Raw genomic sequence first — 16861 nt, 5'->3', positions numbered from 1 at the left:
AAAAAATTAAAGCGTTTAGGTAAAAATTTCATAAGTTTATTGGTTTAATGAACTATACTCAGTCTTAAATCTAATTGGGAAGCAACCCAATTAATTAATCTATAAGCTAACAAAATGACAACAATAGCAGGTAGTCCGATTCTACCGAAAACTATAGGTATTAAATCCAGTTTGTAGTACTTCATAAAAGATATATCCTGTTCTGCTATACGCATGTGAGGCCCACCTTTATGCCTAAGGACATATTCAGTCCACCAGACGGCTGTGTCTACTGGATTCATGGGTTGATCACGGAAACGAGTAGAAATCTCTTTGGCGTTTCTTGCATAGGACGGATTTCGTAACAGCTCTTGAATACTCTGATTCAACTTGTCAAAACTTATAGAAATAAAATTTATGGTTTCACCTGCACCAGCCAAATTCATTCGTTTGGCATTTGCGAATTGATCAAAATAAAGAGGCAAACAAAGAACAGGTACACCATAATATGCTGTTTCAATAATACTTAAGAGACCGGCATTGGTAATGAAGAGTTTAACTTTGGGATGTTGAAGTATTTGTTGCTGTGGCATAAAAGATCTAACATAAATATTATCCGATTTATTTTGAAGCGATTCACAGTCATCAAGTTTCCATACCACGCGTTCTTTTAGTTTGGAAAATATTTCCAATAACGCCTGTTTTGTATTATTTGGAAGCCATTTTACAAGTATCTCTAAGCCCATCGAAAAATAGATGGCACCACGCTCAGCTTCGTCCAAGAAACGCTGAAGATCCAGTGGCATGGGATCAAGGTTACAATTCTTGTGATGACACAAATGCATGCCGGCTACTTCTATAAGATTGGGCACGTTTGATCTAACGCGACCTAGACTAAAATGTTGGTTGACCAAAATCAATGAATAGTTTCTACGAATCTCATCGAAATTTGAATACGAGTCATTGAAAAATTCTCTATACAGTTTCATTTGTGGTGGTAATAGAACTAATCGCTCTAATAACCACTCCTCGGTTATGCCGATCCAGTTGTTCAACCTTTCAAAGAAACTTGGACTGCCCGACATGTAACTCTCTGGCGACATGGGTTCATACACACTTGGCTCCGAGTTCCCAGCAAGGTAATCAATAATCCATGCAGAACTGTATGCAGAAATTCCCACCATAGGGGCATTAAAATGATGTGCAAAACCAGAAAGGGCATCGGACGCAGGAGTGTTTATAATAACCATATCAAACTTGGCACTTGTGTTATGTAGTAGCTGCTGTACTTCCAAATTGTTGAGAATATTAAGTGTGGTGTAGTAATAAAATTTTGATATATATGATGACTTCTTCCATTTTGAGGATAGCGTTTCCAATACAGTATCTGAGTCAAATAATTCTAAAATATTGGGTTAAAAAAGCATAGTATTTTAAACAATACAGAGTTTTTTTAGTTTCATAACCTTACCTTGCAATGGGTTGTCAATCATATGGACGTGAATATGATGTGTCCCATCGATAGTGGGAAAATGATTTTGACCTGAAATTACAGTCACTTGGTGTCCTCGGTCGACGAGTTCTTTAATAAGTGGCCAAACCACCAGATAAGGTGAAGAGAAGGCATATGAAAATATCGCCAAAATATGATCCGCTTGGGTGTAGTGAAAACTGATACCAATTATAACTATTAAAAGCCAGACAGGGCCAGGGTTTTTGCTGGCTAACATGCCGAAAAACCATATGCGATCAAGGCACTTCTCATACTGATTTCAGAATTTTGCTTACACTCTCTTAATTCACGACAGCCTTGTATTATCTTATCAAGCCGATAGCGTTGTTTATGTCTGATAGAAACTTAGCGACATTCCCTATAATATGATATACACCTACTCTCATGTGAATGGCCAAATTAGCATTCGCATTTATAAAGAATTTCATTTCCAAGGGTCTTTTATATTTAGAGTTCATATCGCTATTCCCGATTTATCTCTAATAAAAAAAGCAACATTATCTTTACACTCGGTATTCGTTATCAACACAATCATAAACTACATCTGTCAGAAAATAATTCGTCAAACATCAAGCTCAAATTGCTATGTATATTTATTTCAATTGATTTTGCACTGATCACCTTAAACTGAGACTGTTTAGGCTGAAATCAGTTTGGTTTATTATCCAATTTATAAGTTTGAAACCTAAGAAAATAATAATAATAGCGGATATGCCAATTCTTAAAAGGACTATAGATATAAGATCAATTTTGTAATATTTCATAAATGATAAATCATGCTCGGTTATGCGCATGTGAGGAGCACCTTTGTGTCTTAAAACATATTCAGTCCACCATATAGCTGTTTGTAAGGGATTCATGGGCTGATCACGGAAACGAGTTGACAACTTTTTAGCGTTTATTGCATAGGAAGGATTATAGAGTATCTGTTGAATACTCTGATTTAATATTTCAGAATTTATAGAAATGAAGTCTATTGTTTTACTCAGACCTATCGAGTGCATTCGATGGGCATTGATAAATTGATCATAATAGAGAGGCAAACTAAGTGTAGGAACACCGTAATATGCTGTTTCAATAACACTTAAAAGACCAGCATGTGTTATGAAAAGTTTCACCTTAGGATGTCGAAGTATTTGTTCTTGCGGCAAATATGAGGCAAAAAAGATATTATCGGATTTGTTATTAAAAGATTCCCAATTGTCATATTTCCATACCACACGTTGTTTTAGACTAAAAAACATATTAAATAGCATTTGTTTTGTGCAATCTGGTATCAATTTCATCTGGATTTCTAAACCCATTGAAAAATATATTACTCCATGCTCAGCTTCATCCATAAATCTCTGAAGATCCTCTGGTATAGGATCTAGCTTACATTCCTTTTCGAAACAAATATGCATGCCTGCGACGTCTATTAGATTGGGCACATTAGACTTAACGCGACCTAGACTAAAATGATGGTTTACCAAAATCAATGAAAAATTTCGGCGACTCTTTTCGAAATTTGAATTCAAGTTGCTAAAATGTTGCTTAAATTGTTTTGTATGTGGAGGTACGAAAACTAGACGGTCCAGCAACCATTCCTCGGTCATGTAAATCCACTTTTTCCATTTATCAAATATACTTGAACTTCCATATAAATAGCCCACTGGCGATACTGGATCATAGATAGTTGGTGCTGAATTTCCCGCAAAATAATCTACAATCCAATTGGAACCAAAGGCTGCTAAACCAACCATTGGTGCTTTAAAGTGCTCTGCAAAGCCACAAAGGGCACCCGAGTGTGGTGCATCCATTATGATCATATCAAAATGTGCACTTGAATTGACCAAAAGCTGCTGAACATCCGGATTTGTCAAAATATGATGCGATGCTCGGACGAAGTACCTTGATAGCCAGTTCGCCTCCATCCATTTATTAGGAGTTCTTTCGAAAGTGAATTCTGTCATTTCTGTAAAATAGTTAATAAACCAATGCATAATAACGCTATACCATTTGAAATAAACTTTATTGGCCGAAAATTTACGCGTCATTTTAATAGGTAATATACGTCTATTTAATTTTAATTTAATTTGGACTTTTTTTGCCAAGCTTAGCCATGAACTTAGTTACCTTCAAGTAAGTTATTTAACTTTTTTACGCGTATATGTTTTGTTCCATTGATAGGGGATAAATATTTTTCAGCCGAAATTACAGTTAACTGATGTCCTCTCTGGACAAGGGCCTGTACTAAAGGCCTCACCAGTATATAAGGCGATTCAACACCAAATGAAAATACAGCCAATATATTATCCGCTCGGGTTATCCGTAATAAAGAAGGCAGAGTAACCAGCAAAATCAAAATTTGTCGAAGGTTTCCACCAATCAACATGTCGGTAACCGACGTCTGTTCATATCACCGTTCTGGCTTTTACTGTTTCAAATTTGTTTGTCAAACTGAGATTATTCCCTCGCTCTCTTTTTTTCATTATTTCTCTCTGGTTTATCTTATCAGTAAGGTGCCGTTGTATCAATGAGTTGTTTAGCCTAAGTCGTAATAGACAAAATCGTAGTAGAGAGAATTTTTGAATGACTCTTTTTGTACAAAGAGTAAAATAAAAAAAAGGTCTACTTAATTGTTTACGTTTTGTAAACTGAAATTAGAACAAGCCAAATATTTAATTCTGAAATTATCATTCTAATCAGTCTTGGAGGTAGGCTAAAATAATAGTATTGCATGAATGGTTTATTATGTCCGGCAATGCACCTGTAAAAGTGTTGTTTATACTTACAGATCGTTATCAGAAGAGTAATAAATTTTACAAGTTTTTATGAAGGTCAATTTAATCAAACAAAAAAAAAAAAAACAATACAACAGACACAAAAATTTTATTGCGATTAATTTATCAACCAGTTATTTGGTTATAATCTTCTCTCTCTCTCTCTCTTTTGTCCTTTCACTAAAACAGCAGCCTTTTGTTCATCTGATAAGTGGAATATTCAGACTCATATGTGAATGAACTATAAAAAGTGTTGTTAATTTGTAACCTAATAAAATCCCAATTATAGCAGTCAGGCCGATTCGACCGAAAATTATAGATGCTAAATCAATATTATAGTATTGCAGGAAAGCCATATCGTGGTCGGCCAGACGCATATAATGAGCCCCCTTATGCCTTAGAATATATTCGATCCACCAGACAGCGGTTTCCAATGGATTCATAGGTTGATCACGAAATTGGGTGGACATTTTTCTGATTTTTTTGACATATGAAGGATTCTCCAGAATCTGATGAATACTCCGATTCAATATTTCTACATTCATTGAATGAAGATCCAGAGTTTCACTTGCACCTGCCAAACGCATGCGTTGTGCATTCCAAAATTGATCATAATAAAAGGGCAAACTAAGTATGGGTACACCATAATAAGTTGTCTCAATGATACTCAAAAGCCCACCATGGGTAATAAAGAGCTTGATATTAGGATGATTGAGTATTTGCTGTTGCGGCAGATATGAGCCATAGAAGACGTTTTCTGATTCGTTTTGACGCGTTTCCCAATCATCAAGTTTCCATACCACACGTTGTTTAAGTTTCGAAAACGTTTCCGATAACGTTTGTTTCATACGCTTTGGTAGCCAATTTTCAAGTATTTCTATACCCATAGAGAAATAAATAACACCATGTTCCGCCTCGTCCATAAAACGCTGCAAGTCTTCTGGCATGGCATCTAGTTTACAATCCTTATGGAAACACAAATGCATGCCTGCTATTTCTATTAAATTAGGCACATTGGATCTTGCACGACCTAGACTGAAATGTTGGTTGACCAAAATCAGTGAAAAGTTTCGACGAATCTCATCGAAATTTGAGGATGTATCATCAAAAAAGTGTCTATATAATCTGGTTTGTGGAGGTAAGTAAATCAGACGGGCCAATAACCATTCCTCAGTTAGGAAAATCCAATTGCGCCATCTATTAAGTAGGCTTGAACTTTCATATACATAGCCCATATGTGAAACCGGCTCAGATACACTTGGTGCTGAATTTCCAGCCAAATAATCCACAATCCAAGCCGAACCATAAGCGGCAATGCCAACCATGGGAGCATTAAAGTGCTTGGCAAAGCCACAAAGTGCATCTGAATGAGGTGTATCTACAATAACCATATCAAATTGGGCACTTGAGTTGTGTAGTATCTGTTGAACTCCAGGATCGGCCAATATGTAATATGAGGAGTAGTAATAGTAATGGGATACAAATTTAGCTTCCGTCCATTTGGTGGTTGGAAAATTAAGTTCCGGTACCATTAATTCTAAAACACAGATTAGCAACGTAGTTAGGTTGTTGGCTTTTTTTAAAAGCTTTGTTTGTTTTTACCTTGCATTAGCTGGTCTAGTTTGTGGACACGAATATGATGTGTCCCATTGATAGTGGGAAAATAGTCTGCGGCTGAAACTATTGTCACTTGATGTCCTCGTTCAGCAAGTCTCTTGATAAGTGGTCTTACTAGCAAATAAGGCGCACCAACGGCATATGAAAATATTGCCAATATATTGTCAGCATGTGTTAAACGAATGCTTACACTCAATGCTACAATGACAAGCCAAGCACAGGTAAGATTACAGCTAACTAACATACTGGAAAACGAGATCTGCTCATTTCGCAGTGTCAAGTTATACTAATTCCGTTTATTCGCCAAGTTCATATACTTCTATCGCTCTCTTTCGGCTTGGTTGCCTCTTCTCTATCTTATCAGCGTTATAATTTGCTGTTGAATTTCTGAATTGATCAAGTGGCCTCAGCTCAGTTGTATTGCGTGCGTTATATTAAATGGAACGAAGAAGACAGCGCGCTTTGTAAAAATGTTAAAACAGCTGATGGCCAGTAAACTATTTTTTATTTTTTCGTCTCTAGTATTACTCTTACATCTAATTAGCCCTGTATCGACTGCTAGAATACTTTTGATTGCACCATTTGAGTCACAATCTCAGTGCATCTTAATGACGCCCTACATAGAGGCATTGGCCGAACGTGGCCATGAGTTGACTGTGATACATGCTTATAGACAGTGTGGAGCCCAAGAAAATGTTCGATACATATACATTAATCCACATTTGAATTCATATCCAGGTAAATAAAAAATTTTTTTAGAACATTTCATTGAACATCTGATTTGTACTTTGTCATCAAAAAGATCGCTAATCCATAATTATCGTCTATCAAATGCTAAAATTATACATATGCATGTACATTTAAAAAATGTTAACAATTTGCTTTTAATTGCGTTTAATCACAGATTGGGTTGGTGAATATTTTTCGGGTGTATATAATAAATGGATCGAAGTAACATCAATACGAACATTTATGTTAAAGCTTTGTCTTCATTTCATGGAGGATGATAGTGTAAAAGATTTACTGAATTCGAACAGTAAATTTGATTTGGTTATCATTGAACCATCGCATATGGATTGCATTTTTGGAATAGCTGCTCATTTTAATGCAACGCTTATGGGCCTATCAACTTGTGGATCTGATTGGAATTTAGATACTCTGATTGGTTACACCTCATCTTCGATATATGAACCGATATTGCCAATTGGCTTCAGATCGGCTGATACATTTCTTGATAGACTCTATAACTGGTTTTACTTATCTGAAGAATGGTTACTTATGCATTTGCTCTTCTTGCCCAAAATTCGTATGGTGCATTATCACTTCTTTGGGCATTTACATCAGAGTTTTACTGAAATTCGTCAGAGTTTTTCTCTAATGTTATTGAATCAACATTTTACAATTTATCCGGCACGGCCTAATGTACCCACAATGATTGAAATAGCCGGAATGCACTTGCCAAAAAAAAATCCAAGTTTGCCTGTTGATTTGGCAGATTTTATTGATTCAGCTCCGCAAGGAGTAATATATTTCGCTATGGGCGTTGAAATGCAGAGCAAGGATTTACCAGAGGACACACTTCAAATGCTTCTTAATGTCTTTGAGGCTTTGCCTCAGCGAGTAATATGGAAGTTTGAAAGACACCCGCCGCCCAGTGTAAGCAAAAATATCTACATAGATGGTTGGCTGCCTCAAATGGCCATTTTGGCCCATCCAAATGTTAAACTCTTTATTACCAATGCCGGCATGCTAAGCATAATTGAGACAATTTATTATGCTAAACCTGTAATTGGTTTACCGTTATTTTATGATCAATTCCGCAACTTACAACGAATTTTAGAAAATGGTGTGGGAAAGATGTTAAACTTAAATACAATGACTACTGAAGAGGTGAAAAATTCTATTCACGAAATCATACAAGAGCCTCAATATCAGCGGAATGCCTTGGCCCTATCACAGCGTTTTCGGGATCAGCCTATGCATCCTTTAGACACGGCGGTTTATTGGACAGAGTATATACTACGCTACAAGGGAGCACCACATATGCGGGTGTCCCTCTCCAATATGAAATTCATTGATTACTATTGTTTGGATAAACTCTTATTGATAGCATTTCGATTTTGCTTCATTATGGGCATCATGTATTTTGTACTAATGAAAACCAAATGTCTATTAAAAAGGTTAACACAAATATATACTCTAATTTGGTTTACTGTTACTCATTATTTCGGTAGATAAAGTTTTTTCCTCTTACTTGGTAATGATTATTGTCATAAATAGTATCAATTATCAAATCGAATCTTTGTCTGCAGGCGAGCACTGATAAGGTCCACAGTTTGTAGTATCTAATCTTAATATAGTATAAATGCTAATTGCAATAAAAACAACAACAACAACGACTTGAATATACCCAAAACAAACGCGAACAACAAGCAAAATAAATTGCATGATTATATTTGAATTAAGTCTACATAAAAAAAAAGAACATGTTGCTGACCGATTAATATGCGTAAATGATGGCTTAAAAATTTGTTTTATCTATGTTCACAATACAAATATTTAATACGGAAGGTGTGTAAAATTATATTCAGATAAAAACTAAGGGAACCTGTTTAATCGCATAAAATAGGTGCAATCTTATTTAGATAAGGTCTAAAAATAACCTTTGATGTAACGAATTTATGACCAGATCAGTTACTTGTCGAAAAATTCTTCATTAAAAAAAATACCAATATCGCTAGTTTTTAAAACCCCAAATGTGATCTTATATAAATATGTACGATAAAAAATAAATATAAAATTTTCATATTGAAATTATTCGTTATAACGTTTGGATTGTTTTGTAATAAAAATGACATTATTAACTGACTTTTGTCAATGTTTTATTTTTTCTATGGGGATTGTTTTAAAAAATTGTAGATAAATAAAATAAATTGATTACATTTTTGTGTTTTTTTTTTGCTTGTTATTCTCTAAATATATGAAATTGCTTATCATTTTAGGAGAGATACAGAGAGGGAGAAATAGAAAGAGGGTGATAGAGAGAAATATACAATAAAAAAGAGAACGTTAAAGAGAACATATAAAGAGATTGTTAACTTTGTGAGAGGAGAGGTGGTTCTCTCTTTCTCTCTCCATCTTTGGCAAGTTTTATAACTAGTTCTCTTGTCTTGCGTAATAGCAAACAACTTAAATTAATAAACAAAACAATTTTCGTTCTCAAACATTCGCCGGTGGCGTTGTCTATTCTATTAATAATATCAACAAACGAAAAACAAAACAAGTATGTATATAAACGACTGAGTTACGCTCCAGCGACTTTGCAAATTCATTTCGGTACTCCACTATGAGATAATTAGGCAACAGAATTTTTGTTAGATCGATTAGTTGTTGCTGAGCATTGAACCTAATCGGTTGTATTTTTTGTTTCTTTTGGGCAATGAGACTCCTATTGAATTTGGGCTTGGCCCTAGTTATTTTCATTAGTTGTCGAAATAAAATATTTGCTGAGAGTGCTAATATTTTGGCTGTATTTCCATTTCCTGGCAAATCTCAATATATTTTTGCTGAACAGTATCTGAGGGAATTGTCTGTAAGGGGACATAATGTAACCGTTATTAATACCTTTGGCAGTGACAAGAGCGATCCAAATTTTCGAGTGATTGGTGCTACTAAAATACACGAACTAATGGCAGGTGAGGAATTTATAATATATGCGAATATTTCATAAAATTTAATCGGATGAACTGTTTAGCGTTTTCAAATGTGGACTATAATCAAGTGGCTAGCCAATGGAAAATTTTAACAATGACCACGGAATTTCTTAACTTGCTTACTGCAAATGTTTTGGATGATGAAATAGTTAAGAACCTACTACGAAATGATCAGTTTGATTTGGTCATTATGGAAACCGTACAAAATGAGGCATTGTTTGGTCTGGGCCAGCATTTTAATGCATTGACTATAGGCATATCATCGTATGGCACAGATCGGCATATTGATGAAATGATGGGCAATATATCGCCATTATCTTATAATCCCATGCTGCTATCATCACGTACAGAGCAAATGAACTTTGAGGAGAGGCTTTGGAATGTGTGGGAGGCTTCCGTTTTGTGGCTACATAAACGGCTAGTGCACTTGCCTAGCCAGAGAGCGCTATATGGTCAATACTTTCCCCAGGCGAAACAAACCTTAGAGCAGGTCATGGATAGCTTTAGTTTAATGTTGCTGGGACAACATTTCTCCCTAAGCTATCCGCGTCCCTATTTACCCAATATGATTGAAGTCGGAGGCTTGCATTTAAAGCAAGAACGGAAAACGGAAAAGTTACCGGAGGAGATAGCTGAATTTGTGGATAAATCAAAAGATGGCGTCATTTACTTCTCCATGGGTTCAAATATCAAAAGTGCTGACTTACCGCCAGCTACGCGCAAAGTATTAATGGATACCTTTGCCAATTTGCCACAGGGTGTGCTTTGGAAATTCGAGCAAGATCAGTTGGAGGATAAGCCGAAAAATGTTTTAATCAACAAATGGTTTCCACAACCCGATATATTGGCCCATCCTAATGTGAAGCTATTCATCACTCATGGCGGCCTGCTGAGCACCATTGAGAGCATCTACTTTGGCAAACCTGTACTGGGTTTACCCGTCTTCTATGATCAGCATTTAAATATACAGCGTGCCAAGCAGGCTGGTTATGGCCTGGGTGCAGATCTTTGGCATACAAATACCACTGAGCTTCGCTCGCTCATCGTAGAACTTTTGCAGAATGAGCGTTATGCCCAGGCAGCTCAGCTGAAGTCCAAATTATATAGAGATCAAAAGGACACGGCCCTAGATCGTGCAGTCTGGTGGACAGAATATGTACTGAGGCACAAGGGTGCAGCGCATTTGCGTTCAGCTTCCCGTGACTTGAATTTCGCTCAGTTGCATGGCTTGGATACATGGGGTGTAGTCGCTGGCGTCATCTTGATTGGCAGTTTAATTTCATTGCTTATACTGAAAACATTTTGCCGTATTGTAAGCTATCTAGTGGTCAAAAGTCGTAGAGCTGCAACAACGAAAACGAAAATCAATTAGAGATTTAATTAAATGAGATTAAACAATAGGAGTATTTTATTTTTCAGAAAATACTTGTATTTCAGAACATAAACAAAAAAGACATTTAAATATAATCACCATTACTTAATTATTAAAAAAAAACGCACACATATAGACTATGGGATTTACTTAAAAGTAATGTTGTTATTTATTATTTGTTTAATGTTAAGTTTGTACAATAACCTAATAAAAGACTTTGCATTTTATTTGTTTCGAGAATTTTTCACGCATGAACCAACTAAATGTATAATAAACTAAAAGGCCACTTAGAATGATTGCCAGTTTTGGCTTTGAATCTGACATAGAAATAGCAGTGAGTTAAACTATCTAACTAAACGAGTGTCTGATAAATATTCCGGGTACGACAACCGAATGCTGTGAGGGCAATACAAATGCCTTTAATCACATCTGGAAACAAATTGTTATCGCATGTCTGTCGGATTAACTGATACTATGTATATATCAGCACGTCTAATGCCTATGCCTCAACATTTATTATTTCTGTGATACAGTTGACTTTCCGTGTTTGCCAGCATCGGTTGGCGGTTAAAAAAAGGAATGCTTGTCCTTCGATTTTTTAGTTTTTTACTGTTAATAAAGTACTTGGATAGTGCTCGCATACTGGCCATATTTCCATATCCTGGCCCATCGCAGTATATCAATGTAGTGTCATATCTTAAAGCGCTGGCCTCACGTGGCCATCAAGTCGACTCGGTGAATGCCTTTCCTCAAAAGCAGCCAGTAAACAACTTTCAGGACATTCCTGTACTGGAAGTTTCCAACGGATATGAGGGTAGGTAATTTGAATTTTTAGAGAATGTTTTCCAAATTGTATTTGACCGATTTGCATAAATTTTTTTAGATTTAATTACAGACCTTGGTGAGCCCATGAACATATGGGAAGAGAATAATTTTGAAAATGACTTCTTTTTAAATATCACTAAAAAGTTCTCGAGAACAAGGATGTTCAAAAAAGACTACTGTCTATGGGAAAAGCACAATACGATTTGATTATACTAGAAGCTTTAAGGGCTGATGTCCTGTATGCTTTTGCTGCACATTTTAATGCCCCCATAATAGGAATTTCCACATTTGGAACTGATTGGGATATTGACAAATTGGTAGGCAATACGTCACCTCTTTCGTATATACCCTTGATCACAGCAGGATTGAGCGATCGCATGACATTTCCGGAACGAATATCTAATTTCGTTAAGACATCGGTAGCCTGGTTCAATTATAATTGGATTCATATGCCAAAGCATGAAAAACTCTACAAGAAATATTTCCCTCATATTGCTGATAAATTTCAATTATCTGAATTGGCCAAGAATATTTCACTGGTATTACTTAATCAGCATTTCTCGTTAAGTTTTCCACGTCCCTATGTTCCAAATATGATTGAGGTGGGTGGTCTACATATAGCTCATAAGCCAGCTGCATTGCCCAAAGAAATGGAGGATTTCATTCAGGGTGCTGGCAAGGCCGGTGTGATCTACTTTTCTCTCGGCTCCAATGTAAAGAGTAAGGATTTGCCTGAGGAAAGACGGAGAATGTTACTTCAAACGTTTGCTAGCCTACCCCAACGAGTTTTGTGGAAATTTGAATTAGATCACTTGCCTGAGAAGCCCGCAAATGTGTTTATAGGCAAATGGTTTCCACAGCCCGATATTCTAGCACATCCCCAGGTGAAATTATTTATAACCCATGGCGGCTTATTATCGACCATTGAGAGTATACATCATGGCAAACCAGTACTCGGACTACCATTTTTCTATGATCAATTCTTGAATATTGCACGTGCAAAACGGGCTGGCTTTGGATTAGGCCTGAGTCACTCTGACATGACCGGATCTGAATTTAAGACAACCATAGAGCGATTGTTAAATGAACCAAGTTTTATGGCTACGGCTCAAGCGATGTCCGCACGCTACCGAGATCAACCGATGAGTCCACAGGACACAGCCATATGGTGGACCGAATATATCCTGCGACATAAAGGGGCTTCACATATGCGAGTAGCTGCCCAAGATTTGAACTTCTTTGCCTATCACAGCTTAGATGTGCTGGCAACTCTAATTGGTGGAGCTTTACTAGCAATTGGTTTAGTTTTATTTGTTTTAACAAAAGTTGTTAGATTTATTCAAGGCACGAAAACTAAACAAAAGACTATGTAAAAAACAATTATGATCTTAGATTTGCTATAAATAATGGTTAATTGTGAACATTTTTTATTATTAAGAATTTTTCAAGTCTTCCCTAAAGCTTACGTTGTACTTTTGAGTTGGATATTCTCAAGACTGCCTAAAAAATTTATTTTTCGTAACCACAACTGTAACTTTTAAAGATGGAGAATTTTAAACTAAATATTGTACAATACCACAAAATTTCCACATTAAGCTGTGTTTATGGCTTTGCACTTAAACATTCCAAAATATGTATATGCATACATACACATAGAATGACCGCAAATTGGGGATTTATAAAAAAATAAAATTTGGTTAAAAAGAAAATGCAGCAGAGGGTAAACACAAATACATACATATAGGCAGACACACATGCTTGCATATAAATTAACATACATACATGCTGCTGTGTTGGTATATAATTGCAAATCAGTTGCATACGTTGCGTATACGTAATATTCAATTGAATACTGATGGTTGGGCGTGGCATTTCCGTTGGTTGGTCGTCATTTTGGTTGGTGATTTTGCACCGCATTGCCAAATGGGTAATCAAAAATTCATGAGCTAAATAATATGTGCTGGAGCCTGTAAACATACATAGTTCATATGATTAAGGCATGGGTTTAATGACCCATATCAACCCAAATCCCACAATTCACACCATATCCTCGTTTGGCCGCCGATTTTTTTCTTATATTTTTGTGAATATGGGCAAAGTGTAGAGCGAAATTTAATGATGTCCTGTTTTGTGGTTTGTCGTGTTTTTAATGAGCTGCTTATAATGTTAGGACGTGATATGCATTTTTTGTCCATACACGCATAAATAAATAAATAATTTGAAAGTCTAAAACAACACTAACAACTTTTTAGCCAAGTTGTCGCCTGAGCGTTAAAATATAATTGCCTTAGCAAACAAAATACAAAACACAGAAAAAATAGAAAAAATATATGGGATATATGTCCATATGTATGTATGTTTACGCCAATGTCAGCAAAACTCAAAATCCAATTTGCAGTCAGAAATGTGTCATAATATTTTTGTTGCCTTTCCCTAGCAGAAAAAATATTGTGTGTAGCAGTTTGATGCCACGCAGTTCCATGTCCAAGCAAATCAGTCGGTTCAATGCATTTTTCCTTTCTTTGCATACTCTTTGGCAATGGAACTAGGGGACTTTATGAATGATCATAAAAGCTACATCGGTTTTTTACAACTATGGTGTTATACAGTATGAGAATTTATTTGATTTTTTTTTTCCTTAATAGAAGGAAAAATAAAACAAACAATAAATACTAACATGTCTGAGATTAGTAATTTGTTTTTTTTTACTTTTAGAATTGTAGACTAACAGGCAATTTAAAGTCGACTAAGCTTGATGGGCTTTAAGTTTTTTTTTTATGTTGTTTCGGTTGACTGTCTCTAAATCTGAATCTAAAAACTGGGAGTTGGTATTTCGTATTTGCCTTTACATTCTATGCTGGCATTTGTTTGTACAACAACTTATACCTGTTGAGAAGTGGATAATGATTGCCTCCACCTATGTAAAGTGTTAGAAAATGTACTGCATTTGGGATTTAGTATAAATGTTCTAGTTATGTTAAAGCCATTTTTAAGAGTTAGCTCATGCATATAGGTTCATATGTATGTGTTACATGTCAGAAATATGCTGTCAATTGAGTGGGTAAATAAATTAAAATTATAGAGGAAGACCAAGATAAACTTTTTGTAGAGCAATTCAATTTTTAATTATTAGAATAGATATGTGTTGGTTATATTTGATATATAATGCAGCAATTTTGTATTAAATTCCTTAATAACGGGGCAAAGGAAGCAATTCATCCCAGATTTGATATCTTTCCTGATTAAAACCACCAGTTTTAGTTTTGAGATCTAAATTGATTTCCAAATAAGATTTATTCTTAGAATCGTATAAAGGCCAATTAAGATCCTTTATATATTCATCGTTCTTGTTGTGGGGATTACTAAAATAATAGCAAAAACAAGCTTAAGTCAGTATATTATTAACAGAGAGAACAGTTTCCTCCTTACCCTGATTTCGCAAATTCAAACCACATGCGAGTCAGACGTTCGATCATGAAATTCTCTGGATCATCCTTTTTAAAAAGCGGTGACACTAACTTTACATGGAATAGATACAAAAGCTCATCATGATGCACAGCTCCTGATAGATAAAGAAATATTCAATTAAATAGTCTTACAAGTTGACTAAATTAATTCTTACCATATGTTTCATTTGTATCTGGATTCTTGAGGAAACTATATCTACCTTTATAGCGGAAATGATAATTATACATTGGAACATTTTGATTTGCCATTAGGTGAAGAAAACGATGGTAACCCACGCCAATAACTCCATCACTATACAGTCTGCCCAATGGCATAATTGACTTGGGGTATGCAAGTGTGATATTACCTTGTCCAAGATACTTTTCACGTAGTACACGACTTGTCAAACGAGATTGATCTGTATCGCGATCGTAAAGAAGGACTATAGGGGCAACATGCTCCCAATCGTTGTTCAATCGGCTGACGATGCTTGCATTTCGCAGATCAACTGAAACGATTTACCAATTGAGTGAGTTAATTCATTTAAAAGACAATTAATGACAACTTACAAAATGCACCGGAAAGAAATTCAAATTCAGTTATTCCTGTGATAAGTGGAACTTTATAGAAATCTCCGCGCATCACCGTTTTAAAGGGATCTTCTAGTAGATATCGTTCTTGACCAAAGTCTGGCTCAATGACTAGGCGCCAATTTAATATGGGATTCCAGCCAAATTCAAACATACCATTGTAGGAATCTACAAAGTCCAACATGGGTTTCTCACGCAGACATTGCACCATTTCGTCAGTAGACTCGATGGTGCAATTTAGTAATTTCGCTTGACGTTGGGCTACTTTCAAATCAGTCTGCTCGTATTTGGCGGGTCCAAATGGGGAGGCGCTCATACAAATGCCACGATGGAACAAACCTCGTGACATGGGCGACAACATATGGAGACCAATACTAACGCTACCTGCACTATAACCCAACAGAGTCACTGACTCGGGATCACCACCGAATCGATGTATGTGCTGGCGTATCCATCGTAAGGCCATCACTTGATCCTTCAGGCCAGCATTGCCGGGAGCCTGAGCAGTGCCAGTGGCCAGAAAACCTAAACTGCCTAAACGATAGTTAAGTGCCACCAACACACAGTCTCTATCCATAAAATGCTCAGGCCCTGCCAAATATTTACTTTGACCAGAGAAGACATAGAAACCGCCGGGATGTAGAAATACAATTACTGGTAAACGACCAGTCACATTCTTTGTGTACACATTTAGGCGCAGACAGTCTTCAGATACATCAGTTAGATTATCCCATGGCTGTGGGCACATTGGTCCATCCTCGCTGGCATCAAATGTGGTTGGTGACCAAGCTTTAACTGGCTTCGGATTTAGAAATCGCAACGGTCCCAACGGTGGTTCTGCATAACGTATGCCACGAAATGCATGGAATCCCAAACCCAAACGTGATGTTAGATTCGTGCCTCGAATTCTACCCAATTCAGTGTCAATTTCAATGGAGAAAACCAGTGATAAGTTAAACACTACAGCGCACAGAAAAAATATCTTGTTCATCGTGCAACTTTCTTACAACTGAATCGGTCAATGGCAACAGATCTCCTATTTA

General features: G+C 36.2%; 6 protein-coding genes and 1 pseudogene across 6 annotated transcripts; 3 read left to right on the top strand and 4 right to left on the bottom strand.

Annotated features, from left to right (window-relative positions):
- Positions 1 to 14: 14 nt before the first annotated feature.
- Positions 15 to 1976, bottom strand: LOC137584703 (UDP-glycosyltransferase UGT5-like). The gene is made up of 2 exons (XM_068300226.1): positions 1451 to 1976; positions 15 to 1381 (listed from the first exon to the last, which is right to left on the bottom strand). The coding sequence occupies exons 1-2, from the start codon at positions 1707 to 1709 to the stop codon at positions 45 to 47; spliced, it is 1596 nt and encodes a 531-aa protein (XP_068156327.1). The 5' UTR covers positions 1710 to 1976; the 3' UTR covers positions 15 to 44.
- A 91-nt stretch (positions 1977 to 2067) lies between these two features.
- LOC137584704 (UDP-glycosyltransferase UGT5-like) lies at positions 2068 to 3889 on the bottom strand. Its single transcript, XM_068300227.1, has 2 exons — positions 3608 to 3889; positions 2068 to 3446 (listed from the first exon to the last, which is right to left on the bottom strand). The coding sequence occupies exons 1-2, from the start codon at positions 3864 to 3866 to the stop codon at positions 2110 to 2112; spliced, it is 1596 nt and encodes a 531-aa protein (XP_068156328.1). The 5' UTR covers positions 3867 to 3889; the 3' UTR covers positions 2068 to 2109.
- A 455-nt stretch (positions 3890 to 4344) lies between these two features.
- LOC137584965 (UDP-glycosyltransferase UGT5-like) lies at positions 4345 to 6137 on the bottom strand. The gene is made up of 2 exons (XM_068300576.1): positions 5857 to 6137; positions 4345 to 5791 (listed from the first exon to the last, which is right to left on the bottom strand). Exons 1-2 carry the CDS (start codon positions 6113 to 6115, stop codon positions 4455 to 4457), a joined length of 1596 nt encoding a protein of 531 aa, XP_068156677.1. The 5' UTR covers positions 6116 to 6137; the 3' UTR covers positions 4345 to 4454.
- A 173-nt stretch (positions 6138 to 6310) lies between these two features.
- Ugt304A1 (UDP-glycosyltransferase family 304 member A1) lies at positions 6311 to 8650 on the top strand. The gene is made up of 2 exons (XM_068300331.1): positions 6311 to 6609; positions 6776 to 8650. The coding sequence occupies exons 1-2, from the start codon at positions 6342 to 6344 to the stop codon at positions 8107 to 8109; spliced, it is 1602 nt and encodes a 533-aa protein (XP_068156432.1). The 5' UTR covers positions 6311 to 6341; the 3' UTR covers positions 8110 to 8650.
- A 624-nt stretch (positions 8651 to 9274) lies between these two features.
- Positions 9275 to 11183, top strand: Ugt35A1 (UDP-glycosyltransferase family 35 member A1). Its single transcript, XM_068300328.1, has 2 exons — positions 9275 to 9566; positions 9626 to 11183. Exons 1-2 carry the CDS (start codon positions 9311 to 9313, stop codon positions 10954 to 10956), a joined length of 1587 nt encoding a protein of 528 aa, XP_068156429.1. The 5' UTR covers positions 9275 to 9310; the 3' UTR covers positions 10957 to 11183.
- A 318-nt stretch (positions 11184 to 11501) lies between these two features.
- LOC137584327 (UDP-glycosyltransferase UGT5-like) lies at positions 11502 to 13490 on the top strand (annotated as a pseudogene).
- A 1391-nt stretch (positions 13491 to 14881) lies between these two features.
- Positions 14882 to 16816, bottom strand: LOC137583979 (juvenile hormone esterase). Its single transcript, XM_068299183.1, has 4 exons — positions 15798 to 16816; positions 15404 to 15736; positions 15211 to 15343; positions 14882 to 15143 (listed from the first exon to the last, which is right to left on the bottom strand). Exons 1-4 carry the CDS (start codon positions 16807 to 16809, stop codon positions 14972 to 14974), a joined length of 1650 nt encoding a protein of 549 aa, XP_068155284.1. The 5' UTR covers positions 16810 to 16816; the 3' UTR covers positions 14882 to 14971.
- Between the last annotated feature and the right edge of the window lie 45 nt (positions 16817 to 16861).

This window comes from Drosophila tropicalis, unplaced genomic scaffold (assembly GCF_018151085.1).
Source record: "Drosophila tropicalis isolate 14030-0801.00 unplaced genomic scaffold, ASM1815108v1 contig_878, whole genome shotgun sequence".
In the NCBI taxonomy this organism is placed as follows: domain Eukaryota; kingdom Metazoa; phylum Arthropoda; class Insecta; order Diptera; family Drosophilidae; genus Drosophila; species Drosophila tropicalis.
The sequence above is the reverse complement of the archived record's forward strand: the minus strand, read 5'-3'. Positions and strand labels throughout refer to the sequence as shown.